At 39.5% G+C, this 27,164-nt stretch overlaps 1 protein-coding gene across 8 annotated transcripts in view; it reads left to right on the top strand.

Annotated features, from left to right (window-relative positions):
• The window catches only part of LOC127662839 (estrogen-related receptor gamma), a 242,487-nt gene that overhangs the window by 167,697 nt on the left and 47,626 nt on the right, over positions 1-27,164 (top strand). For 7 of the 8 annotated variants that reach the window (XM_052154211.1, XM_052154208.1, XM_052154209.1 and 4 more), the window contains 2 exons: positions 6,892-7,307; positions 10,750-10,866. The exons of the other annotated variant lie outside the window; for it this stretch is intronic. In XM_052154211.1, the coding sequence (XP_052010171.1) occupies positions 6,905-7,307; positions 10,750-10,866 (520 nt within the window). In that variant the 5' untranslated portion in view covers positions 6,892-6,904. The remainder of the gene's footprint in view (positions 1-6,891; positions 7,308-10,749; positions 10,867-27,164) is intronic. 8 annotated transcript variants of the gene reach the window in all.

Genomic DNA, 27,164 nt, shown 5'->3' with positions numbered 1-27,164 from the left:
AAAGTTAAATCCTTTATTTATAAACTTTTCCTAATATAATTTTTTTTCCATAACTAAATCATTTGTAGTCGCCCCAAAAAGCAGGACATTTAAGCCACACTTATACTTTTTAATGCAATTGCATTTTACAACAAAATATCAAACCAAGTGGAATTTATTTTGATGAAAGATTGCATAAGCACAATTTTTAAACACAAAAGTTTGTTACTGTTTATTTAAAATGGTAAAAAAAAAAGAAAGAAAAGAGAAATACTCTACAAAATGAAGACCACCCGTGTTTGGACACTTTCTTTTCAGATGTTAGTGCAACAGGTCTATAGTTACTCTGACAGTGTGAACTTGATCGGAATTGACAAATGTCCACTAGGGCTGTGAAACTAATTAATCACACATTTCTCTGTTATTAATTGTGATTAATCATGATTACATTATGATACATTTTACATGACAACAAACATTAAAAATATATCATAAATCATATATCGCAAATACAAATGTATTTTATCTAAACAAACTTGCAGTCATATTTTTGTCATTATTTAAATGTCTACATGTTAAACCGTTTTTTTTTTTTTTTTTGTATGTGTTACTTAGATACAGGATTGCATAAAATGTATGTGAAAATGTTCAAGGTATATACAGTAAGGTATACAAGTATATGTATAGATGCCATAAACATGTTTTAAATACAATTTGGGCAAAATCTTCTGTCATTTTACAGTGGACTTTTTTAGTAATAGAATCAAATGGGCAGATTCAATTCATATAAAACATTTTTGCAAGAGAAACTTGTACAAAGGTGTTCATTGCCAATGCATTATTAGACACTATAAATACAGATAACAAACATATTGAATACTGAAATCTCAAAACTATTATCTGGCTGCAGTTCAGTCTCTCTACAAGTAGGCTATACCTGGTTGTAGCTTGCTGGTTAGCCTGTTCCTTCAGTCTCTATCACACACATGGAGGTTCAGTGGGTCTCACCAGGGTGGTTTTGCTTTTGAAACTGGTTTAGATGAAAGTAATTGAGCTTTTATGGTCGATGATACAGCAGTTTGCATGTATCTTTCACCCGCTGGCAGGTGAAGTCTTCATTCTCCATACAATAAATCCGCTATCGTGTTTATTATGAACAGGACATGCACAATGAATAAGCATGCACTGCTCCACACAATAAGTTTCTGTGCTAGGATGTGCAGCTGAGTCAAGCATGTACCTCCTGAAAATGTATGTATGCCAGTGTTAGCCAAAGAAAGTGGGGAAAATAATTGGTGAAGTTTCGGCCATTGTACAAAAGTGCCTGGGAACAACTAGGGACACCTTTCTCCTATCGGGTGAAGTTTAGGTAGTACAAAAAGAAATGGACACTGCATTAATTGCGTTATCTTTTTTAATGCGTTAAAAAATATTAATTGCTGAAATTAATGCGTTAATTTTCCCTAATGTCCACTACAAATTACCTTGAGACCAGTTGGTTAAAATTCATTGCAAAAATGGCTAAGAAAAGTGAAGTTAGTTTGGAGAAAAGGTAAAATATTTTGTTATCTGTATTCATTAGTGTGGCTAAAGTGTCTAATTACGTTTTGGGGCCACTGCATTTTAATAAAATTATATGATAAAGTAAAGATATCCCACATATCCACCACTTTACATCCATAGATAAACAGCCACTAACTCTAAACAGACTGTAGCTCCCATGGGCGACTCCATTCCAGCACTTAGCTAACTGTGCAGCCTCCAGCTATCCGTGATCAGACAGACTTTCTCCTCCCGGCAAAGAGAGAGAGAGAGAGAGAGAGCATGAAAACTCTCAGTGACTGCACCTTAATGCAATGATTATATGTTTGCCTCTATAGTTGTCAGAGCACTGGATCAAACAGCCAAATGACACCTTGTCATTGCCAAGTGGCTGTGTTTTCCAAAATTGTTTCCTGCTGATTTGTGACGCCTTCACTCAGCGCATGAAATAAGAGAGAGTAGACTGCCAGATGAAAACAAAACAAAAACAATAATCTCTTTGGTCCGAGAATCACACTGAATTTTAACTTTCATCAAAAAGTGAGCAAATAGATGGATTAAAGATCTGATGTTTGGATAGGATCAAAATACACTGCACATTTGAGATGTTTTGTATTACTCTCTTGGGAATTATTGGTGACTTTTCTTTGAGGTTTTTCCCATTACTAAAACAGATATGATTAGAGGTTATGTATTGGTGACAAATATGGCAGTTTTGACCTGTTTTAGTGTGAATTTAATTAAGATTTTATTACACAATCTAATTTGCAAATCTCCTTTATATTGCTGATCCATAGTGACCCCAAAGAGGCTAATATGTTTACCACGGACATTTGAGACATCATCTAGATATTTTCCAGTTTATAAAGCTATTAAATTCTTTGTTTCGAAGACATCACACACTTCAACTGGAACCCTAATAAGGTAAAAGCCTTTGCTATAATTTATGGGAAATGCACGAACTCAAAAACTATTTATAATGTAGAATAACAATAATGTCTGTAACAATAAAGAACAACTGATTATGTCTTCTGCTGTATTTTTTTATCTTGTCTCTTTTTTATACCCTTCCACTCGACAATTATTATTTCCATTCATAAGCTTAAACTAAATTCTGAATAAGAACTCCTTTTGTTAATGGCACATTGCTGGATTGAAGCTTGGCGCCAAGCAGTGTTGAAAACAGATAAAATCATTACCTCTCAAATAGTCTCCTCTCTGTCGGAAAGGGCTTTCTTTTCTTCTAAAATATAGCCTTTACAATTCCATTTCTCTTAGACCTAATGTGAATTTTGCTGCCTCTAATTTTGGATTCAAGTGCCGCCTAGAATAAAAATCCACCATCTGACAATTGAATTTATAGATAGTTGTGAATATTGCTGGTTTGGATTAATAGAGTCATAGAATTTCAAAGAGCAGTAGAAAGAGATGGAGAGAAAGAGAACGCTAATAACGTTCAGTCAAAGTTATAGAGCAGGGTGTCTCCTGTTGAGAGACTTGAGTGCGTTGCTGTAAAGCACATGGTGCCCTTACAATGCTGGCCCCTTCCTCTTTTGTTACCCACCTTTTTGACTTTGCACTCTCTCTGTCATGCAGCATAGGAGGTTGGTCTCTCAGCCGCCAAACAAAAAGCTAGTTCATCTGTTACCCTAAATAGGATGAGAAAATATGTTTAGAGTGTAAACAGTCTTTGATGCTTGTGTTTTCGCAAATTTGAACCAGCTTTTCAGCTTTTCACATTAACGGAATGTTCTAGAATACCTTTTAAGAGCCTCAGGACACCTGTCTGTGAGTGTGTGCTCTTGCGCGCGTGCGTGCGTGCGTGCGTGCGTGTGTGTGTGTGTGTCTGTGTGTGTGTGTGTGTGTGTGTGATTGAGTGATGCATCAGTAGAAGTGTAACAGGAGCTTTTTCATAATCGATTGCCTCTCACTGCAATACAAGGAAACAGGTGCTTTGACTCAGCACATTTTGGCCTGAGCTTTTACACCAAGAGACATATTCATAGGCAGGGCTGGAGTTGAATTCGTATTCAGCCTGGGATCTCATGTCCAAGTCAGCCCATACCCAATAAGGGGGTGGGGGTTGGCGGTGAAAATTATAACAATAAAACAAGATCACATCAAAAATATGCAATATATGCATACCTTGAATATTATTTAAGCTCTCCATGTCATTATATACACATATGGCATTCACTAAGATTTTCACTTTCTGACATAAGACTTCATTGTATGTGTTGTAAAAATAAGTAAATGTTAAAGGGATAGTTGACCCATCATTTCATCACCCTCATGCCATTCCTGATATGTATGACTTCCTTTTTTTTTAGAAGAATATTTCAAATATGTTGGTCCATTCAGTGCAATTATATGAGAAGCGGTGAGAAACAGATCAATAATTAAGTATTTTTTTTACTATAAATCTCCACTTTCACAAGTGCATTCTCACTTAAGAGTTCTTCTTCTGTTTTTGGTGATTTAAATTTTTCATGCATATCGCCCGTTACTGGGCAGGGAGGAGAATTTATAGTAAAAAAGGACTTAATATTGATCTATTTCTCACCCACCCCTATCATATCACTTCTGAAGACATAGATTAAAACACTGGAGTGGATTACTTTTATGATGTCTTTATGTGATTTTTGGACCTTCTGAGTTCTGATCACCATTTACTTGGCATTGAAAGGACCAACAGAACATATAAATTCTTCTAAAAATCAGCAGAAGAAAGAAAGTCATACACATCTGGGGAATTCTCCCGATCTTCCCGATTAGCCACTCTGGCCCTGTTCGTAGAGTTCCCTTAATACTGTATTTGTAGCAATTATATATATATATATATATATATATATATATATATATATATATATATATATATATTTTTTTTTTTTTTGTATGTGATATTTGATTATTCAATCCTCAAAACACATTCTTTTTTCTTTCTTTTCTTTCATGTCCAATAATTCTGTTTATTTAAAATTGGTTTATAGTACTAAAATAATTATCTATTTCATTAACTATGTCAACCTTGTTTAAATTCTCAGAGATGCTGTGAAATCTTAAGGTTAAAACGTGGCATTCTTTTCACATATTTTTCTGTATTTGCCTAAAACGTCTCTTAAATGATTAGTTGGACTGGCTTCTTTTGAAAAATCTCTCCTTTTCTCTCTCATTTACTATCTCTCTTTTTTATGGGCCTCAGTAGAAGTAATCTTTTACAAGCTGACTGGATTTTAAAGCCCTCATTTAGAAGCGGGCTTCCTTAATTAAAAATACCTTTTTGTGGTCCTCCAGACAGCCTATTTTATTTGGCCCCCTTTATCTCCATCTTATGTGTTGTCTATATAAATCCTCAGTCTCTCTAGTATGACTTTATTCTTCTGCAATCATCTCACTTTTAACACACCTTAACGCTAATGTAGTGAAGAATAAATAGAGTTCATTTGAGCTTACACTCACAGTGTCTGTGTGTGGGTGTACGTGGAGGGTTACCGAAATCACAACCACCCAAACCCTTTGAGGATTTTAGAGAAACAAACAGTCCCTGAACAATCACAATTTGCTACATGTAGATATTCAAGCACAACTAATTGACACAGCTCATGTGAAGTGCCGCCCTCCACCCCCACTATACCCTGCAGGACTCTGCTCAGGATCTTCTGAATTGTTGACAGGGAAGCGGTTAATCCACTCTTGCAGGCCTTGAAGCCTCCTGAAAGACAGAGAAGAGATATCTATTAATTACAGCACTCATTAATGGGCATCTCTCCCAGGGCCGAATGTGAATGTGTGGGGGTAGGGATGCTGGAAGGGCTTGGACTAAATGGGTTGGCGGTATTGAGCGATGTGGGGTGGGGTGGTCGGCCTGCTCTTTTGTTTAGCCTTTTGATAGTCTCTGCTCTTTACTGTGTGGGTGTCTGTTTGTTACTGGATTGATAATGGATGCTTGTGTCTGTCTAGCGGATTTTTTGTTTCCTGTCCGTCGATGCGTGCAAGTGTGTGTATGGTGACTGGCCATGGGCGAGGATGATGGAACTGCTTTGCGCCTCCGTACTGATTAGAGTCATGTAGAACAAGCTGATATTGACTGGAAAGTGAGTGATGGAGCTGGGTTCTCCGCACTGTCCCTCTCTCTTCTACCCTGCAGACGCTCGTCTGTCATGGTGCATTTGATCACCAGGTCGCACCTCTTTATTCACAATCTCACGAAATAGCCTAAAGCACTTTTTTGAGGAGACAGTCAATTTTGGTACTGCAGAGAAAGTTTGATAGTGTACTCTACAATAAATAATTTCAGGACATTTTTTATTTCTGGAGCTTTGGTTAACTCTTGATATCCAACATGATTATCCAATGAACATTTAGGGTGAAATATGCCCAATATTCAGAAAATTGTCTGATCAATATGTGTCTTCCACTGTCCGATTTTAAACTTTTGTATTTGGTCCCCCAGTCTTAAATGTTTGGGTATGTTCTTGAATATAATGACACTGGATTTTCCCTGTGGAATAATAGTGAATCTCAATAGTCTTACTTAGTAGCAGAGCTTCCGGAGAAAGAGTCCTTATGATTTCCTACAAAAAAATCTTAAAACAAATAAATCAGAATGTCTGAACATTATGACAAGATCTGTAACTATTACGACTGAGTTGGTTGTGCCACATTTTTTTCAAGTTAAATTGGCTGCACACTACACAAAAGTAGCTGTGTTAGCTCTCGCACTTACAGCCATGTAGATATACAACCACTCAGACACTTTAGTGAGACCCAGAGAACCGAAGCACACTGGCTCTCACATGCCTTTCCTCTTATATTCCTCTCAGAGAAGTCATTAACATGCTAAAAAACTGGAATTTTGAATTCACTATCAGGGGCTGTTTTTAACAGCTGAATCTTCTGTTCTCCCAGGCTAAGGCTGGGGTGGATCCATGTGCAGAAGAGAGGGCTATACTCACTGGCTGTAGTGCAGTGTTTCTGAACTCTAGCATTCTCTCTCTCTCTCTCTCCTCTCTCTCTCTCTCTCTCTCTCTCTTTTGGTTTTTCAATGGGTTTGTGTTGGTGACACAAGTTTGGCCATCCCTGGTGAAAAGACCACCTAGTAAAATGTTGTTTATGCTGGTTAGTGCTGGTCATGCTGGTGGACAAAATAACCCTGTTTAGGCACACCAGCATCCCATGCTTAGGACCATCATCCAAAACAATATATATGCTACATATGCCAGTTATGCTTGTCTTTTTTTAGCAGGGATCTCGATTACATCAGGCAAGAATTTCCGTGGTTCTCTTCAAGAATGTAATTTACTTTTTTCGTGTTAATTTGTGATTGTTACGATGGTTGATTCTCACAAAACATGTAATTTGTCCTTGCAGGCTGCTCTGCAGAATGTCCAACAAGGACCGCCACATTGAGTCGAGTTGCCCCTCCTACATCAAGACGGAACCTTCCAGCCCCGCCTCACTGACGGACAGCGTAAACCACCACAGCCCCGGCGGCTCTTCAGACGCCAGCGGTAGCTACAGCTCCACCATGAACGGCCATCAGAACGGTCTGGACTCACCCACTCTGTACGGCCCTACCGGTGCTCTGGGTCCCAACGGTGCCGGAGCGAAACGCTACGAGGACTGCTCCAGCACCATCACAGAGGACTCACAGATCAAATGCGAGTACATGCTCAACTCCATGCCCAAGCGCCTGTGTCTGGTGTGCGGGGACATCGCCTCCGGTTACCACTACGGCGTTGCCTCCTGCGAGGCCTGCAAGGCCTTTTTCAAGAGGACCATTCAAGGTTGGCTTTTACCCTACCTCACAAGGTTCAAGGTTCAGTTGCAGGTCATGTGCTAGGCCAAGGGACAAAGTGCAATACCTAGAATCAGAGCAATGCAATTCCATACATCCAACATCCACTGCAGCTTTCTGTCCAGTTGATGAGTAAAGCCCAAGGGTGCTAATAATCTGGCTTATTAGCCAATGATGTTTGCTGCAAACAAATATACATTTCCTTCCTATCTTATTATGGTAGATTTTGAATTAATCGGCTTTATAATTTATTTCCAATGGAAATCTAGGAAGATTAGCAATAATTGTTTATACCTTAACAGAAAGAGGATATAACTTATCCACTTGTTTCTAGAAGTGGCAATGAAGTTCTAAGAATACAGTACAAACAATTGGGTCAGACATTATTCTGGGCATGAATACAATCCAAGGCTACTAAATCGAAGTTTGACATATTGGTATGTTTCATCCCATTAGCCAATAAAACTCTTGGTAATTTCCGAAAACATTGCATCCAGCTGGACGATTATTGGCTTCCAGGCTGGCTGGTTTTTGAGGGAAGAAGAAGAGTGCAGGGTTGTCAGGACATTGTCCGGCTGGGGGTGCTGGGACTGGCAGTGGCACGGGCACAGTGGCCACTCAAATCACTGGCAGCTGGCATTCTGATGGCACTCCTCCAATGCCACCTGACAACCTGCATCTATCACCTCCCAATTGAGCCACTCGTAGCCAGACAGTAGCAAAACATAGGAGAAAGCCAACAAAGAATATAACCACAGAATGCCAGCCCCAGCCCAAAATACTCATTCCCTCCTGCATAAACACAAGAAAACCCATAGCATGAGGTCAGCCCAAGATCATGTAGTAGCCTTGCTCTGTTAATGAGCTCCACTGGCATTTGACTGGGACTGATGAATGATGGAAGTCTAGCATTAGTATGAAGACAGGCAGCGCAAGAAGGCACCTGGGACATTTTATATCTTGTTTGAAACCTCTCGGCATGCGCTTGAGTGATAGACAATGGACATTGCACTAATCGACTGCCACCTAACTGAAATCACATCACTCTATCCTGTCAGCGAACACATACACATACATAGTCTACTTTCTACTGTGTTGACAACCTGGCCACAGTGCTCAAGCCATTGGCATTCAACTACTGGGAAGAAAGCACCTATATTAGATTAGCAAGGATTTTTGCCCCCTCTAAACACTCCCTGCTGGTTGAGACCACTCAACCCCCTCAGGCCTCATGAGAATCACCTAGCATCTTCTCAAACATCCCCATTCCACACACACAGAGTCCTCCCAATCCGAAGACCCTAAGGGCTTGTGGAGATTACCTGACTAATGAATATTGAAGCTCAGTTTAATGAACATGCATACTTTAAATACTGTTTCCTGTTGAATTAGCAGTCTTGAGCATTTAGCCCCCCGCTCGTGCCGCTAATCTGCTTTTTAATGAGGAAACATCAGTTCACAGAAGTGAAGTCAATACAAATCAGTGTTTACAAAGTCTGATTAACTCTGAAATATTTCATCAGTGTGGAGCTCCCAGATGGGCCCTATGTTCATTGCATGAGTGTGAGTCTGAGTTTGAGAGTCTGTTTCAGCCTGAGAAGTGTGTGCATGAACTAACATGAACTAACAATGAACAATCATTTTTTAGCACTTATTAATCTTGGCTCATTTTAATGTCAACATATAATAAAACACTTTAAACTTAAAATGTTGTTTACATTAACATTAGTTAATATATTATGAACTAACATGAACTAACAATGAACAATTAATTAAAACATGCTGTAGAAAAATATTGTTAATTGTTAGTCCATGATATTTATTTGTGGCAGGGCTGAGGGCGAGAACCGGATTGACGATATAAATAATAGATTTAATGATAAACTTAAACAAAAGACACAAACACACACATGACGGACATGCCTGTAAACGATCTCTCTCTCCCGCACCATCTTCCGCAGTCGGCCTTTATCCCTCTCGGAGGCTTGATTAGCCTGATAAGGGATCAGGTGTGTAGAATCACCACCCAGCCCTGCCCTCCGCCCTGCCACATTATTGTATCTGCTTATATTAACAAATAGAACCTTATTGTAGATTGACCATAATCCCTTCCAAACCTCAAATTTCCTATTAAAAAATGACTAGTAAATCATTGTCTTAAAGTAATAGTCTGGGTTCAATACAAGTTAAGCTCAATCAACAGCATATGGCATAATGCTAATTACCACAAAAATGTATTTCAACTTGCCCCTCCTTTTCTTTAAAAAATAATAATAATAATAAAATATGGGTTACATTGAGGAAGTGAATATTACATTGGAAGTGATTGGGGCTAATTTTTTAATGTTAAAATATTCACTAATTTACTACTTCAATAGTATAGCCACAAGACTTAAATAAAATGCTTGTAAAATGTTTTTAGCGTGACTAGATCACTTACTAACAGGGGCGGACTGGGAAGAGAAATCGGCCCTGAATTTTGCATAGAAACTGGGGGTGGGGGAGGGGGTCGCTGTCCTTTTCGGAATATTGCTGCCCCCTTCGGCATATTGCAGCACCGTTTTGTGGCCGTTCTGCATAACACGCCAGCCCATTTCAGGCCATTTCGTGGTTGGTCCACTGGGAAAAGTCACGGTTCACACGGTGTTTCACATCAGACCTGTTACTATATTGTGTATTTTAATTTGGCTGGAACACTTAATCAACCAATTAGCATCCAAGACCCGAACTATCTGTTTGATAATACTCAATGAACACAATGTATCACAGGTTTTCTTCTCGCAATAAAATAATCATATGTCTATACATGTGTTTGTGTGGCCGATCGGCAGGCGACGGGCAGTGTCAGTGGACACTGGGAGATTGGGAGTTCACTCAGAGGTGAATTGTGACCTGCAAGTCTTTGTTTAGGCTTGGAAAATTCTGGCCTGGCCATCTTCATCTCCAGCTTCTCACTCTCAATGACACATGACCTCTGAGAAAAGCCTGTTGCACTTTCCTGCCTCACCTCTTGCACTATCAGTCACACACACATATACTGTATGCAGATATGATGGGATGTGATTGCCGTATTTCAATCTTTGCTTCTAAAAATTTTAACTTGAGTATGTGCTCAATATTTGGATTGCCAGAGATTTGATCTTAACTTGACAAAAAATGTATAAAATTTCTAACTTTTGTGGAAAAAAATATATATATATTATTTGGCATTAGTGGCATTAGTGGCATTATAGTTGTATGTCATTAAAAAAAAATTAAATAAAAAAATTATAGTTTTATTTAATCACACTTATACTTTATTAGTATCTAACACATTGTTATCTTAATTTCTTGTGTCTACAATATTGTGCTTACATTCTGACTAAAAGTAATGTTTTGGTTTGCAGTCATTAAACACTCTCTGTTCCTTCTCTCTACATGCCTCGCCACAGGAAACATCGAGTACAGCTGCCCTGCCACCAATGAATGTGAGATCACCAAACGCAGAAGGAAGTCCTGCCAAGCCTGCCGTTTCATGAAGTGTCTGACCGTCGGCATGATGCGAGAAGGTGAGAGATTTACAGTCACAAAGAAAGAATCTTGAATTTTTTTCCCACTCCATTCACAACTCACAGGAAAATGAGCAGGTTTGTAAGAAAAAGAAGAATTAGAAAAAGTAGAATGAAGTCAAGATTGAAACTGAAGGGCCAGTTGGCCTCTTGCCCCGAGGGCCACTCACGGTCAGCCAAACACCATCTATTGTCTCAGCCTCCAAGCCCAGTTCTAACTAACAAGACTGGTTCTTTTTTAGAGAGCTGGCCTGTGAGGCATGTTCTCAGAGGCCAAATGGACAAGCAGTTATTTACTAACCACCGCTCTCCTGTGGAAAAACAGTGCTCTGGCTCTCCGGGCTTTCCTTATCTTTGATGGTAAAAGTTTACAGAGGAGCTGCTTAAACTAGATTTTAACCTTCACAAATGAAAAAAAAAAGTCCTCTCTGATATCTTCACCAGCACAAACACTTGGCAAGACAGGAAGTGTTTTATTTGCCTCTGAAAGTATTGCCTTCATAAGTGTGTGAGAGTCAGAAGAGGGGAGATGAGAGAGAGAATGAGAGGTAGGCTCTGCTTCTGTCACTCATAGTAAAGGACCTCTAAGAGAAATGCAGGTGTGCTTGTAACAGTGACAGCCCTCATAGGCTCAATGTAAAGCCACGGGCAAACCTACAGTTTGTACTGTGTGTGTGTTTATGGACACAAACGCCCTCCCCCTAAAAGTCATGATCAGGTAGACTGCACTTTATCCACAAAGACACGCGACCAGATGCACACATACAAAGCCTGCCGTCAGCCTACCTTTTGCGGACCTGAGTGGTCAGCTCACATTATACCCAAAACAACACAGCTGGGGAGCAACAGCAGGCACAAATGCCCCACAGGTCTACATTTGTTTGTGTTGGGTGTGTTTGTTCACTGTGTTGGTGTGCATTCTTATATACACACTTGCTTGCATGTTTTTTGTCCATCCCTACTGAAAAAAACAGCTTAAACTGGTTTGGCGGACTAAGCAGGTTTAAGCAGGTCTAGCTGGTTTCCCAGCCTGGACAAGATGGTCTTCAACTGGTCTTCTAGCCACAATCCTTCTAAAACCAGCTAACAGACCAGCCTGGGAAACCAGCTTGTTTTGTTTTAGCTGTAATTTTTCAGCAGGGATGTGGTTTGGCTTTACATATGAAATTTGTCTTTTTCATCTTTTCCTCATATGCAAAACACACACAGAGCAATCTCATTCAATGCTATTGTTGCCCTGTGCAGGGACATTTGCTTACACGGTCGGTGTTTCTGACAAGTAGGTAATTGATAAGTAGCGGCCTGTTTTCAGAAAGGTCTGAGGGATGTAGTTGCATGTTTGATATGGCATCTTCTCCCATGAGCACCCAGACAAATAGCAGCCTTTTGTTCTTGCTGCTAGCCACCCATACACACATATATCAAAATGGCACCCAATGGCACAGCCATTTGTTGTAAAGTGCTTGAATTTAATACAGAGGTCCGCCTCTACATATGAATAAGGGTCACTTGGAAAATTGATGCATACATTTTCTAATTTTTCCAAAATTAAAAAAAAAAAGAAAAAGAAAAAAAACCCCACATACAAACACATTTCATCCTCATGGCTATTCATTTCAAATATTTGAATTTCTTACATTGTACAACAGAAGTCCCTCTTGGTTTTATGCAGGTAAAGTGTTATGCTAACATTGTTTATTTGTGTTTGTTGGTTTTATGTCACTTTAGAAGCTACATTTGAATATTACGGCAGCGCATTTTTTCAGTTTTGTTGTTTTCACAGTTTGATACTGCAAAACTCACTCATCTGTGATCGGATTATATCCAGATCTGTCATATATATATGTGTGTGTGTGCGCATGCTATTAACGTCACCCAACGTTAATCGTAGCTGGCTAGCTTTGGTAAGGCACGGGTTAAGCTGATGTGTCAGTGTCCATGCAGAGGCGCTGGTTGGTGTGTGGGGGGTGGACTGTTACCCATAGCCAATAGATTGCTTAAGGGGAAGATCTGTCTGAAATTAGCCCTGTCACCTCTGGGAGAGATGGAGGTGGGGAGGGGACCAGACAAAGAAAGGATCGTTCCCACACTTATCCACAACACACACATGCAATTCTGTATATTACGGATCCAAAGTGATGAAATCCCTCCACTGACAGAGCCAGACCTCGTAGGACCTCGTAAGTTCACTCTTTTCCATGCAAATACAATGAATTCACTTTTGAGAACTGCTGCATCTGGATTGTTTATTCCATGTTCCCTAACATTGTTATTTTCAAAGTATGCAGTAATAGTTTTTGGACATTTTTGGGTGGGGGAAATGTCGTTTTAGCATAGAATAGAGAAGTAAACATAGTGCATTTGATTTTGCAGTAATCAAACAAAACCTGATTTGTGTGGACGTGGCCCGAGTCAGTGATTTCAACTTGAGAACCGGATCGGTCTGATTAATTTAGATTGATTTTGTGAACTTGATCAACTGATTCATTTAAAGATCAGATTCAAATAAATGATTCCATTAATCAAACACCAATACTTCTCTCATAAGCATGCCAAGGAGAGTTAGTGCTGATGTCACGATTTTCAGGGATAAACAGGTTAAATTTCAGTCTGTTCCTCACAAATAGCTCTTTTCCTCCTAAAGCTTTGAAAGAAGGCTTTAGAAGTCTTGGAATATAGTGAATGAGTCATAATGGACTACTTCTATCACTTACTTTTATGGTGCTTTTTTATCTTTTTTTAAGCTTGAATGCACCAGTCACCATTCATTCTAATTGTTAAAAAAGAGACCAGTATATTCTTCAAAATACCTCAGTTTGGGTTCCAAAGAAAAAGAAATGTTGAGCAAAATGAGAGTGAGTAAATTATGGTAGGATTGTCATTTTTAGTTGAACCATCCCCTGCCCCTCCACCCCCCACCCCCACCGTCACTGTACACACAAACACACACACATACATGCAACACTCATACATATGTACAAGGAAAGCCTCTCAACACTCATCTCCATAACAACGTGCACTAACCATTGTACTAAGAGCTGTGTGCAGGTGCTCACCTTGCAGACACACGCACGCACTGTAGCTGCATAGAAATTTCTGCCTCCAGCTACATCTCTGTCTGACCCTGGGGGCCAGCCGCCTGCTGCTCTGCTACCTCCAGCCACCCAACTTTAAAATTATATCCACAGACAGTCAGAGATACAGGGACGGCACCTGACAGAGCACTGGCCAGAGACCATGTCTTGAAATCAGCACTAACATGCTCGAGCTAAAGTAGTACTCAGTTGTACACAGCGTGAGGGTACGAGAGCCCTACATCAGGACTGGAGAGTGCTTATTGCACAACACTTAGAGAGATGCAGTTCACACACTCAGATTAACACTCACAGGTGAGCTGATGCATGCATTCAGGTTTACACAACCCCGCTTAGAGATATTTTCAAAGGAAAAGCACTTATGTACAGTATGCTAGTATATTTTCAGGAGTTACACATCTCTAGATAGGCTCATTGAGACCTACACATTCAGAGATGTTATGCGTTAAAGCTAAAACCAGTTTACACATGCTAAGGGAGAAGGTGTGTACGTGTGTGTGTGGACATAGAGATGAGTGGATGAGAATCTAGTAGCCACACACACAGATGGATGACCCCTTAAACAGAGAGAGCTATTTAATATACCTCATCTCTCTTTCTCTCTCTCTCTTTCTTTCTCTCTCTCTCTCTCTGTTGGAGTGATACTTCTGTTTTTACCCTGCAATATACATTTGAAGTCTCTACAGTGAGGGAATGTACTGTAACTCTTGTATGCTTTCCACATAATTTATTTATTTATTTTATTTTGCATACATTTCATTTAACATTTTTTATCATTATTAATATTATAATAATTATTCTTTTTTTACTTTTATTATAAACAATTACATACATGAACACCAAAACAATATTTTTAACATTATCTTCAGGTTCTGTTGGACATGTGCAGGGTGCAGACATTTGGTCTGAACACATGAGCTAACCGCTTGGCCATGACTCTTGGTGCTTTGGTGGTGTAAATGTGTGTTTATATAATATTTTATAACATAAGCAATATGATAATAGTAGTAAAAGTAGTTTATTAATACTAAATGACTCCCAAGTTTGTGCAACCCTAAGTTTCTTTTATCTACATTGAGAAAGCGAGTGAAAGAATGTGTTACAGATGCAGGTTGGCAGTGATGGGGTGCACCTTACGAATATGTAACACCTAATTCCTGCAGAAGGCAATTAGAGCTTGCCCAATTATTGTACTGTGTTTTAGATAGTGGCTGTCCTAACGAAGGCTAGAGTTTAGATTCTGACAGTAGTGGCTCCCTCACCGCATCTCTCTGGGGAGACGAGCAGCCATGGAAGCAAAATAGCCAGACCTGCCTGTAGATATGAGTAGGCTAAAGTGTCTCTCTCTGTGTCTCACACACATACACACTGACATACATACTCATACATATAGAGTGTGTGCTGCTTTTAGTCAGAGCAAGAGAGCAATTTAAAACTCAAAAGTCTGCCTCATAGCATCAAATCCCTCTTAAAATTCCCTCTCTGGTTCTGTAAAGCAAACCCTTCAGTGGCATATGCCATGCTGGCCAATTTCACTATTATCCTGGTTGACACAGAACATGCCACGGTCAATAATCTCAGAGGTCAGATATGCTACTACCATGCCTAGCCAAAAATTAGCTTATCAGCTGAAGAGCCCATTGTTACTCTGTTAGTAGTAATCTCAGTGTTTTAAAGCTAAAGTGTTTTTGATGTTAAAACACTTTTTAATGTCCAATCTTAATTATGCTGAGACAACTATAAGTACGATATTCCCCATTTGATTTGATTTTCCAAGAAAAGTGAACACTGTGGTGCTATCAAAATGTTGCTGTGTTTTTCAAGTATTCAGAGTATGTCAACACAGCAAATTTGGCTGAACCAATGCTGTGAGTTGGAGGTGAGACTGTCAGATCTGTCAGATATGCTGCTGGACTAATGAACTACTTTATTTGTTTCATTACCATACATTTTGTACTGGTAAAGATGACATTTTGTACTGGTAATGAGTTGTCTGGCTTCAGTCATCCCAAGTGTCTCCTGAAAAATATGGCTTATAGAGAACTGCTTGGCTTGATAGGAGTCCCGCAGAGTGCATCTGTCTCACCTCCATCCTCCTCTCTCTGTTAGTAGTAGCCTTTCTACACCATTCATTTTACCCATCTTTTTCTTGACTTTCCTTCCCTCTACCTTTCTTTAATATCTCTCATTTATCTGTCTTTTTTCTTTTCTCTTTCTCCCTCCTTCTCACTCATTCTCACACACTCCATCTCTTCCTTGGCTGCCTCTCGTTCTCTCACCCCTCTCCTCTTCTGACGGGGGGCATAAATCATCGTGCTGTCAGCGGGCGAGGCTTGCTGGATTATGCAACGCCGCCATTCATTTAGAGCCTGAGGAGAGAACCCGTCTGAGACCACTCTCCACCCACCACGTTCCCCCACTCTAGCCTACCCAAAATAGAGAGCCACTGTCTTAAAGAGTGTTCTCTTGGGGGTGATATCATTATGCATTTTCTCTCTCTCTCTTTCTCTTTTTGTGTAGTTTGGCCTACTTTATTCTTAGATAGCGCCTCTGTCTGTGCTTTTAAATGTCAGCATGGCAACTCTTTCTCACAGCTGGTTTGTTTTTCTTACAGCATGAGATTGTGCTCCACACCTTCAGTTTAAGGTCCTCATTAAAGAACAATCCGTTCTCCATCTTCTTGCAAGACACCAAGAGTGAACCCTCACTAGATATGTGGCTAACTTCATTGTTGTTGTGTACAAAACCAACATGAATGTAAATAAATATTGTTGAACAGCATGTCTCTCAGAAGAGGAGTTTTGCATCCTCGTCATAAAGGAAAAATGTTGAAAACCAAAGAGTGCACAGAAGACAGTCAAGCTCTTCAGAATGGAGCGATTTGAATACCATGACAGGCTCATTATAGTGTCATAACTGACTGTGAGCCCCTGCTTGATAGCGCAAGTGATGTGTATCACGGTGCTCAACATCCTCCCATACTCAATGCATGCTTCATGGCTAGAGAGCATGTGTGCGTTCAGGTTGCGTGGGTAATTTGGGAGATGACCAACAATTTCCTGTCTACCGCACTAGCTTAAAAAACCTAAACATCTTACCATAGCCCACCCCTCCAGGTTGGGTCTGGGAATGAAACAGCTGGGTTAGTTACCCTTGCCTCTTCCCCATCTCACATTCTACATCCCTCTCCAACCCTCTCTTGCTATTTAGGCGATCCCCTCTGGCACTGCCTAAAACGACACACATAATTAGGGCATTAACTCCTCTTAATTGCTGAAAGGTTTCTTGTTTTTTCATGCAGACAGAAAGGTCATAGTTTTGCCTTCTCCATCGCCTCTTCAGTGGCAACAGAAGGCACATTAGTGCAAATCCTCTGCCATACTTCCCCGGCTCTTCCTTGGTTCTCCCTTGCCACCTCTCCTCCCTCCCCTCCAATCCTTCCATACCCTTACTCACTGGTGCTCGCCATCCTCAACTAAATGACATCTTTAGGCATTTGAGCAACCCGCAGAGAATTGTTGGATATCCTTGTGCTGAATCGGAGGCAGAATTAGTGCTGTGTGTTTAGACCCGAGCCAGGCAGGGAATATTTTACTGCTGTTGACTTCAGAGGACTGCTCCCATCCTCCACTCTTGAGTATTTCCCAGTCTGCTGCAACCACTTGTGGGCAGAGGGGCAGCTGGAGGTCTGTGGTGTTTCGTTCTCCATACAAAGCACCAGGGAGAATTTATTGGCATTTTAGTAGATTTCTTTCAGAAGGCAGCTGCTTGGCACACTAATGGCAGATATTCACATAATTAGATGTATACATACAATATATGCAGAATACATACATACATACACATTATTTATATATACTTTCTTCACTCTCTGCAAACTAGGATACTTGTGGCCATATCACCATATGAACTCCAGTGCTGGCAGTTTGGTTAACAGTGGTGGTGCATAGTATCAGAGGGGATTGTCTGAATTGCTCCCTTATGGAGTGCAGTAAACTCATGCGAGCTGTTCCTTCCACGGACCTGGCAGACACTCCTGAAGCTGAGGCCTTCGATTGAGCCCATGATTGAGTGGCTCAGAAATAGTGTCTGGATAGCTTCCAGCATTTAGTGTGTCCCTCATCTCAAGCACTTGCTTTCTGCCCCCAGCAATCCCAGAGAACGCCTCCACTGGGATGCCGGTGCGGAGCACCTGCTGACATTTAATGGCTCTTTGTGGGCTCTTGCAACCACACCAAAGCAGCGCACCCAAGCAGCTACCCTGTTGTCAAAACAATGCATCAGTAACGTGCCATTTTGAATGATGTGGCTCAGTCGGCACTAAAAACAGTGCAGTGGGCTGTGGCCACAGGCCACGATTTGCCTTCATTGGCTTTCTCTGGCTGCTTTGTTTTGGTAATTTGTGATAATTGTCCTTACTGGGCTTCATTTGGGCATAAAGGCACCAGTCAGACTAAGCCTCTTGGCTTCTCTGGTTCTGCGCAGCTGCCTGTAGATGGCATATTTTTTGCATGCTGAGCTCATAGACTCTGCCTTTCCAGTAGGCCAGGCCAATTTGGTTGCAGGGCAGGGCCTGAAATTTGTCAGGGGCCTGATGCCCACACAGCTGGTGCATGGAGGATGTCCTATTTCTTATGTCAGGAAGCCGGCCAGGAACATCGTTACAACACGATCACAAGACAGAGAGCATCAGCCTCTCTCTCCTGATTATCTTCACTTATTGGGAACCAACACCTAACACACAAACATAGAAACTCCAGGCATGTGATATACATATCATCACACTTTGTCAATCTGTGTGGACTTGTGTGGTTGAGCAGGAGGAAAAGGAAGAGGCAAGAAAGAGGGAGGTTTGAGAAGCCGACTGGTCTGGCATGAAACCCGAGGGGGACTGAAGAGGCTGAATTTGGCGCAATGTGGAATCACTGGCTTTGAGAGGGTAGATAATAGCAATGTATGAATGACAGGAACTGGCACACTGGAGCAGAGAAAGTCTTGCATTCCTACAGTACTGTCAGCAGTGTCTGCACTCATCTACACTTTTCCTGAGTGCAATGTTATAACTCCAAAACCTCCAACACTAAAAGGTAGTGCACCCCTCAGGAGCATATGAACTTTAGCATTCCAACCCGGTTCAACAAATACTTACACACTGACAGATTTGTGAGTCTTTCATTTTAAGCTCCCGGCACTCATAACTGTCATCAATCAACACAATTATTCTAATGTGAACCCTTAACAAAATAATGACATATTTACTGCATCTCCTTTTTAAGCATACAACACAATGCTGCATCTAATTACAGTAGCATGAGTGTCCGCTTGTACAAAAGCAATTGTGTAATTTGCAGTAAAATAGGTCACAGTCTTTGAAACAAGGTATTATGAATGTATTTCTATGCAATTGCTAATTTCTCATCCAAAAATAGTGTAGAAATGACCTGCTTAGTTTGATGCTGTGTATTAATCTATCAGAGATATCCCCACAGATCTGCCTGTTGTTGTTAGACACTTTTTAATGTTGCTTACCATTTTTGATTTACACTGTTTTCTGTATGGTTGTTTTTTGCCATTTAGCAGATGCTTTTCATACAAAGTGAATTACAGTAGAATGTTTATAAAGTATCGAACCAGCAGCTTGTAAAATCAGTTAAATCAGATGCTTAACCTTATTGCTACCAGCACTCCTAAAAGTTAATTTCTGTTATAATGATCTTAGTGTAGTAATGGTCTGTACACAACATGCATGCTTTAACTAGGAAAAGCACTGCTTTCACAACTCTCTGCCGCACACACACTTACAAACACTCTTACAAACAGAAAGTATTATCCTCTCTTTGTAACTCAAGCTGTCCAGCACAGAGCTGTTAAAGCCCTGATATGACCGACAGATGAAGTTTCTTTAGAGGAGTGCATTTCAGTGGGTCATACCCCCGTCACTCAGCCGTAAACCCTCACCACACTTACAGTTCCTGTTTATCGCACCTAAATTTCTTGCCAAACCCACACACACATACAAAAGTCACTTAGTCATATAGTCCACCAAAAGCTAATTTTTACAAAACCTGTTAAAAACTTTCAGTGCACTGCAGTTTCTCATATCGTAATCACCTGCGATGAGTCAATGTAGCAAAATGAATGTGAGTGGATTGCAAAGCATTTAATTTGCTCATCGGGCCTCATTCATTAAACTTTCATACCTGCATACATGTATATGAGTAAAGTCAGAGTAATTTGCGCATAAAATCAAATCCTTCATGAAAACTTTCCACCGGATTCAGAAACGCTTCGTACTCCCCAGATTTGTTAGGAAAACCTGTGTATATTAGTGAATTCCAAACATTTGTAGCGTGTGCACGTTAATTCACAATTATCATAATCCACGCCCATGAAAGAACCATATAAGGAAGGCACCAGACTCGCTAGTAAATACTGTTAACATCTATGCAGAATGGTATTGAAATCGTTTTTATGAATGAAGTTCATTCACATCATAAAATGTTCATTTAGCAAGCTCAATGGCTTCTCATCCAAAGTGAGAACTCGCATGTTTTTGCTCGTATGATGCTCTTTTCTGAAACAAACAATTCAAAAAGTAAATAAAAATGGATTGACATAATTTTTTTTTTTTTTAAATGTTCAGTACTGTACTGCAAAAGGATGATGTCGACCATCATTAACCTTCTCTGGTTTAGTTTGCAGCTCGTCGCCAGCATAATTTGTAAAACTTCTCGGGTAAATCATGATGTAAGAGTGATATAGGCTACTTGCAACTGGAAGAATCTTCAGAGAAATTAATAGAATGCCTAAAGATATTTGACCAAATGCTGTAAGATATTAGAGTATGGTACATTTTTTTCATTACTTATTTAATTTGACTTCTATCGACATTTTGTCATGACAGTTTGCCTGAAAGAACACAACACGTCGGATGTCTTACATGCGATTTACACGTGGTCGGGAGCAGGTGTAAATTGTGTTTGTACCAAATAACTTTTTGAAAATATGAACATTTTAATGATTCTAAGAATTTACATCAAAACGCTTTGGGAATGAATTACACAAAAATGTGTTCTGCTCGTTTTTCATGAATGAGCTGATTGTCTTTAAATTGCTTTGTGCTAATTAGAATGCAAATTGCCTAATTGCACAGATTTTTTTTTTTCTTTAAATAAGTGCTGTACATATTAAGTCAAAGTCATATAGAAAATGTTTATGATATTTGTGGGCAGTAAAATAGAGGATGCCACACAATATTTTTTAACATGTCATTCAGTTCTCAAAAATATAAAACATATATCTCAGTTCTATTTCTTCATTCTTTTCTTTTTTTCTCATTTACACTGGCAGCCAAAAGTTTGGAATAATGTGCAGATTTTGCTCTTGTGGGGGTTTAGATGGGCAAGGAGTAGGCGAGAAGCAGCTTAACAATATAAATAATATTTAATTAAATAAAAAGACACACACAAACACATACAGGGCAGCTGCCTGTAATTCTCTCTCTCTCAAACTGTCGTCCTCGGCCACCTTTATTCCTTGTGCGCCCCCACCAGCCCGACCCCGCCTTCCTCTGCTCTACACTCATATTTAGAAGTTTGGTAAAGTGAACAATCCATGAAATATATGTATTTCAACCACAAAAAAAGGAGAATGATGCTGGTCCTGTCATTTAAAAGGTTGAATGAACACACTGGACACAGTAACTACCCACTCATCTCCCACTGACCATAAAGTAATCTGCTGACCTTCTATAGCCTGTCTCTCTTTCCTACAACACCATTCGTTTTCCCCATTGCCCCATATTAACCAGCATGGCCCAGCCCCCAGCACCACCCGGTGCTCCAGCTCTCTTTCCCTACCTCAGCGCTAATGCAATCTCTCCCCATCAGACAGAGAGAGCCACCATCACCCCCTCTGCCTTACAGCAGTGGTACCATATCAATCTTACAGTTCCTGATAGACTATGACCTGCTACAAAAATCTGTCTGTCCCGGTCATGTTAAAGGCTTGTAAATGTGTACACATTTTTGAAAGGGGAAAATGCATTTTAAAAATCTGTTTATTTATTTATTTTTTTGTCAGTTTTAGTCTTAGACCACTTTTTTTAAAGTTCTTTGGTATATGGTGGGGTGTGAAAAAATAATCTGACTTTTAGTACAAGTTAATATCATCAGTGTCACATATTTTCTTATTCCACTTTCGACATGTAAGTAGTGCAGAATATGTTGTCATAAAATATAGTTGTTTCATTTTCATTCCCAGATTCTTTTGAATCTTATATGCCATAGCAATGTGTACCTGAGTGGTTTGTGGTTAATGCAGTAAGTCACTCAGAATTACAGATTAAAAGACCTTTTAATTTCTATTACTGTTCAACCTCATAAGGGTTAGTTTTGTTAACCACTTACCCCATCATATACCTCTACTCAATGTCTAACCACCTACATGTCCCCCACCCTCACAAGACACCTACTGTCTATTATGATGATCTATCAGAAGCTCTCCATGCGATCAGTGAGGCCGAGGGGAGTGCTAGCACAGCAGGAAACAGCGTTGCTTGTGAAAGTGTCTGAAGGCAGCAGTGGAGGGCTCAGCCCGAGACACACGACTGATGAGACTTTAATTAGATCATTTAGAGGCGAGGAATTGTTCAGGCAGAGAGAGGCCTTGTTAATGCAGTCATACAGCCCACAAAGTAGTTTTTTTCCCTAGCACTGATTTTCCTCAGGTAATAACCAAGCCTACCTCACACAAACAAGTTCAGTGAAGACAGCGACTGTGAAAAACTGCCTTTAGAACTGAGTTGAATTCACCCTTTGAGGCTTTGAGGATTTGGAACAAGCCTTTTAAAGCATGTTGTCAATATATTCTCCTGTACTGTCTAAATTACAACTCTTGAACTTGTAGTTCAATAAATTTGATTTAGAATCAGAACTTTCACAAGCTCTACAGAAAAGGAGAGAGAAACTTGAAATTCAAATGTTGAAATGGCTGAGTAAACATAGATTAGGGATTAATTTTACTACTGCATATAATGTATATATTCACACATAAAACACACAGTAACAGATAAATGTGTTTACAGGTGGCTTGTAAACACAGACATGACTTCCAGTAATTGAAAGACATGTCTTACAATACATACAGTAATTGGTGACATGTTTTAAAAACATATAGAATGTATTAGTAATGCACAATATATTGGTAAACTTGTTGAAATCTGCCAATATTATTTACTATATATAGCAATATTACTTATTGTTATTATTATTATTATTATATTACTTATTATTATTATTATTATTATTATTGACCTGATAGGATTTCAAAGTACTAAACAAACAGTTATAACTCTTTATGTATTTATGTTATGTTTTGGTGCACTATGACACTTGCAGAATGCAAAATTCTAAATTGCAGGTTAAGTTTGAATGCTTTTCTTAAAACAGAAAAAACAGTTATTGACCACACATAATTATATATATATATATATATATATATATATTATCAATTATCAGCTATAATTTTTGGCCAAAAAAAGGATGCATCCCTAAAAGGTTTAAAATAATGTGAAATATTGAGTGCAAGAGAGGTAGAATTTGTCAGAGATTTCATAGGTGGACTCTAGCAAGCTGTGTTGAGACGTCAGGAACGTGGTTGCCACGTCAGACCACAAATCATATTGTAGCCGTGCTTTACAAGTGCAGTTGCATCTCATTTGTCACTGTTTGATCTGTAAGTGTGGCTACAGGAAAGGAAGGCCCTCTATCATGCCAGCAACTTAATGGCTGGGAGACTGCCGACGGCCTACAGCCACCTGCCCACATACCGCACCACAGCGCTGATCTGTTCTCATTTACTCCACCATCAGGCCAGATGAAGGTGCGAATGGCCTCCTTTTGATACCACAATGCTGGCTTCCACATCCCCTGGCCAATATCTCAACCTTACACACCAATGTGTTTGTAACACCTCATTCTGCCTCTGCATTTGCCCACCACAGGTTGTCTGTTCGGATTAAACAGTGCCCTCAGTTGTTAACAGAATTATGCTCCTTGATTCTGCAGCAATACAATTTCCTCAAATGTGCCATCTGCTATTGCATAAAATACATTTATGCATTTGGCAGATACTTTTATCCCAAGTTGACTCACAGTGCATTTGTATCAGTACGTGTGTTCCATCAGAATTGAACCCATGACCTGAACTTTGTTAGTCCAGTGCTTAACTTGAGCTGAAGGCTAATGGCCATAATGATTAATTAATTATGATTATTAAACTAATTATTATTAGTAGTAGTAGGAGGAGGAGGAGAATAATAATAATAATAATAATAATAATAATATATATATATATATATATATATATATATATATATATATATATATATATATATATTGTTTTATTCATGTATTTTATTAATCATTTTTATATAAATAATAATTATCATTTAATATTTTATTTTTTCTTATTTAATAGCAGCTCTAATATTTATTATTAGTAGTATTATTAGTAGTAGTATTATTTGACCATTAGTGTGATCATCCTAAAGGGCTATAGCCATTGTTGTTGTTTTTTTTCTATTTCAATTTGTAAAAAGACATGGGCCAAGGGGGCCATGTAGAGATGTTGAAAGAGTCTTAGACCATTGTGTGGTGTTAATTCGCTCTCTGCTTGCTCCTGGGTAGACTCGAGGCCTGGGTAAATTCAGTTTGAACACAGCACATTGTCTAAACATATCGGTCTGCCAATCAGTCACCCCGAGCCCTGATAAGAGCCGTCTTGTATTATTGAATCAACAATAGGGCGGCTCTGCCAGCAGGAAGATAACACACGCTTATTTCTCTTTAAGTCTCGGCAGAAGAAAGGCGCTGTCCACATCCACCTCATATAACTGCCTCAATTACCATAAAAACCACTGCCTTGCCCAGCCGCACACATGCCTCTGCTCTCCTACTGGAGCCAGGCACAGCTCTCTGTGTGTGTGTGTGTGTGTGTGTGTGTGTGTGTGTGTGTGTGTGTGTGTGTGTGTGTGTGTGTGTGTGTGTGTGTGTGTGTGTGTGTCAGTGAAGGAAGAGGGCCATAAGATAGCAGTGTGTTTCCAATTATGAATTTCAACATTTCAATCATTTGGATGACATTCCATCAGCGCTCACAACCCCCCTAAAATTTCAATGTCCTCTATACTGTGGATCCTGGATGAAAGATGGGGCGTAATAAAATGCTGCTCTGCACTGAACAGCCATGATTCGATAACCAATAACAGCTTTACACAAGTGACACCACCGCTCTACTCTTGGATTGCTCTGTCTATATTCTTTTCTTTTTAGTTTTGTTTTTCCTCTTACAAAGCAAGCACAGACATGTCAATTTGTCCCAGACACCGATTCCTCCCTCTCCAACATGTGTGCAGTCGTTTAAAGTGGGAAATTCGATGGTGATCCAATCAGAGGTGATTCCAATATTGACAGTCAGCAATATTCTCCTGCCCAAAAATGATCGCCGTTCATCATTTTGTCTATTAAGTCAGCTGTGCATTTGGCAGGTTCGCAACAAAGCCCTGAAAGAGTTGCAGCCAACCACGACTAGTGTTTTTGGGCTGAAATATTGTATGAAATTTGTCCACATCAGTCAATGCCCACTCACAAGCTTCAGCCCACTGCAGTCACATGACTGTTGTGAATTTATTCTGCCTCACCTGCAGTTTTTTTTTTCCAATAGACCTATTCTCAGTGCTATCTCACTCCACTCTCTTTTTCTCATTTAAAGAAGTATTGAGAATGGACATTGCATGACAAAATAATTAAAGAAAGTAGATAGCTTGGTAATTCTCCCTGGGTTTTGAGTGGACAAAGAGCAGGGCACCCTCTCTATCTCTTTATTTTCTCTATGCATCTCTATTTTTCCCAGCTTCAAATCAGCTGTGCAGGGAACGGCAGCCAAGCACCGGACACATTTCATTAGGATCACCCACTCCGGCTCCTCTTTTCCCCCTGTTTTTGTGGGCTTTGGAAATATAATTTTCAATTTTTAATTTGATTCATTTAGATTAAAATCATTAATCAGGACTGAAAGTGAGTTAATTTTCTGGAAAATAAATGAGCTTGTTCAGATAGCTCTTTATTAAGTGAGAGGTGTGTGTGTGGAAGGGTGGGCGGTGATGGAGCAGGTACGTTAGAAGAGACTTTCGGACTAAATGAGAACTAGAGCGATATGCTGTACCACATTAGTAAGCTGTTCAAAGGATTCTATTCAAACATCTCTATATTTCCAATCTCACTTTATATACTAGATGTATATTGCATGCATATGATTTATTGCACTATTTTGTGCATTATGTAAGCAAAATAATAGATACAACCTTGTGTCTTGTGTAGTTTTATTGTAAATATTGTTTTCCTAGCAATATTGAAATTAAAGCTGGATTGTAACTGCAGATTTACATTTGGTTAATATAGGAATTGATTACTAAGACAATGATGAAAGATAACGTCCCATAATTTATTACTGAAAAAGAATCAGAAAATAAAAGTATTCTACATCATCATTAATAAAGCAAATTTTTGACTGCATTAATTTAACATATATTTTCAAAATAGAAATAATAAGACCATAAACATCAAAAGGTAGTTTAACCTGTTTGGTATTTAAAATCTATGCATTTTGGCATGTTAATGAGAATTTAATTTAGCTATTCCAGCCAATGGTCCAGTGGTCATACATTTTTTAAAGCACCTCAAGGGCTCCAGTCATTCACATGTCTGTTATTCATGTAACCTCTCTCACCTGCATTCAGACCCTTTGCCAAGGCCTTTAGCAGCTTGTATGGAAACAAGCACTCATTTGATTCATTTCTTTCATTTTATTCCTGACAGTTTGATGCATGTTGCAGCTTTGTCTTTGGGAGTGTTGGTGTCTTTTTTTCTTGTCTTCTAGAATGTGTCGTTGATTCGTGTCTGCTATCTAATCGAAACAAACTGCTAACACCCTTTATCCGACCACACAACTACACCCACTAAAGCTGGCTTGTTTGTCAAGATGGTCACGTCTGTTTACTTGCCGGTGGTCAGCACATTTTCACTGGATGCAAATCCTTGTCAAGGGCTAAGCCAAGCACAAGTAAAAAAATCTTTCACAACACAGTCAAAAATTAAATGCTTCTGCATCCGATATTCCAGAATTCAAAGTGCCACCTCCAATATT

Source organism: Xyrauchen texanus, chromosome 22, assembly GCF_025860055.1.
Source record: "Xyrauchen texanus isolate HMW12.3.18 chromosome 22, RBS_HiC_50CHRs, whole genome shotgun sequence".
Lineage (NCBI taxonomy): Eukaryota > Metazoa > Chordata > Actinopteri > Cypriniformes > Catostomidae > Xyrauchen > Xyrauchen texanus.
The sequence above is the reverse complement of the archived record's forward strand: the minus strand, read 5'-3'. Positions and strand labels throughout refer to the sequence as shown.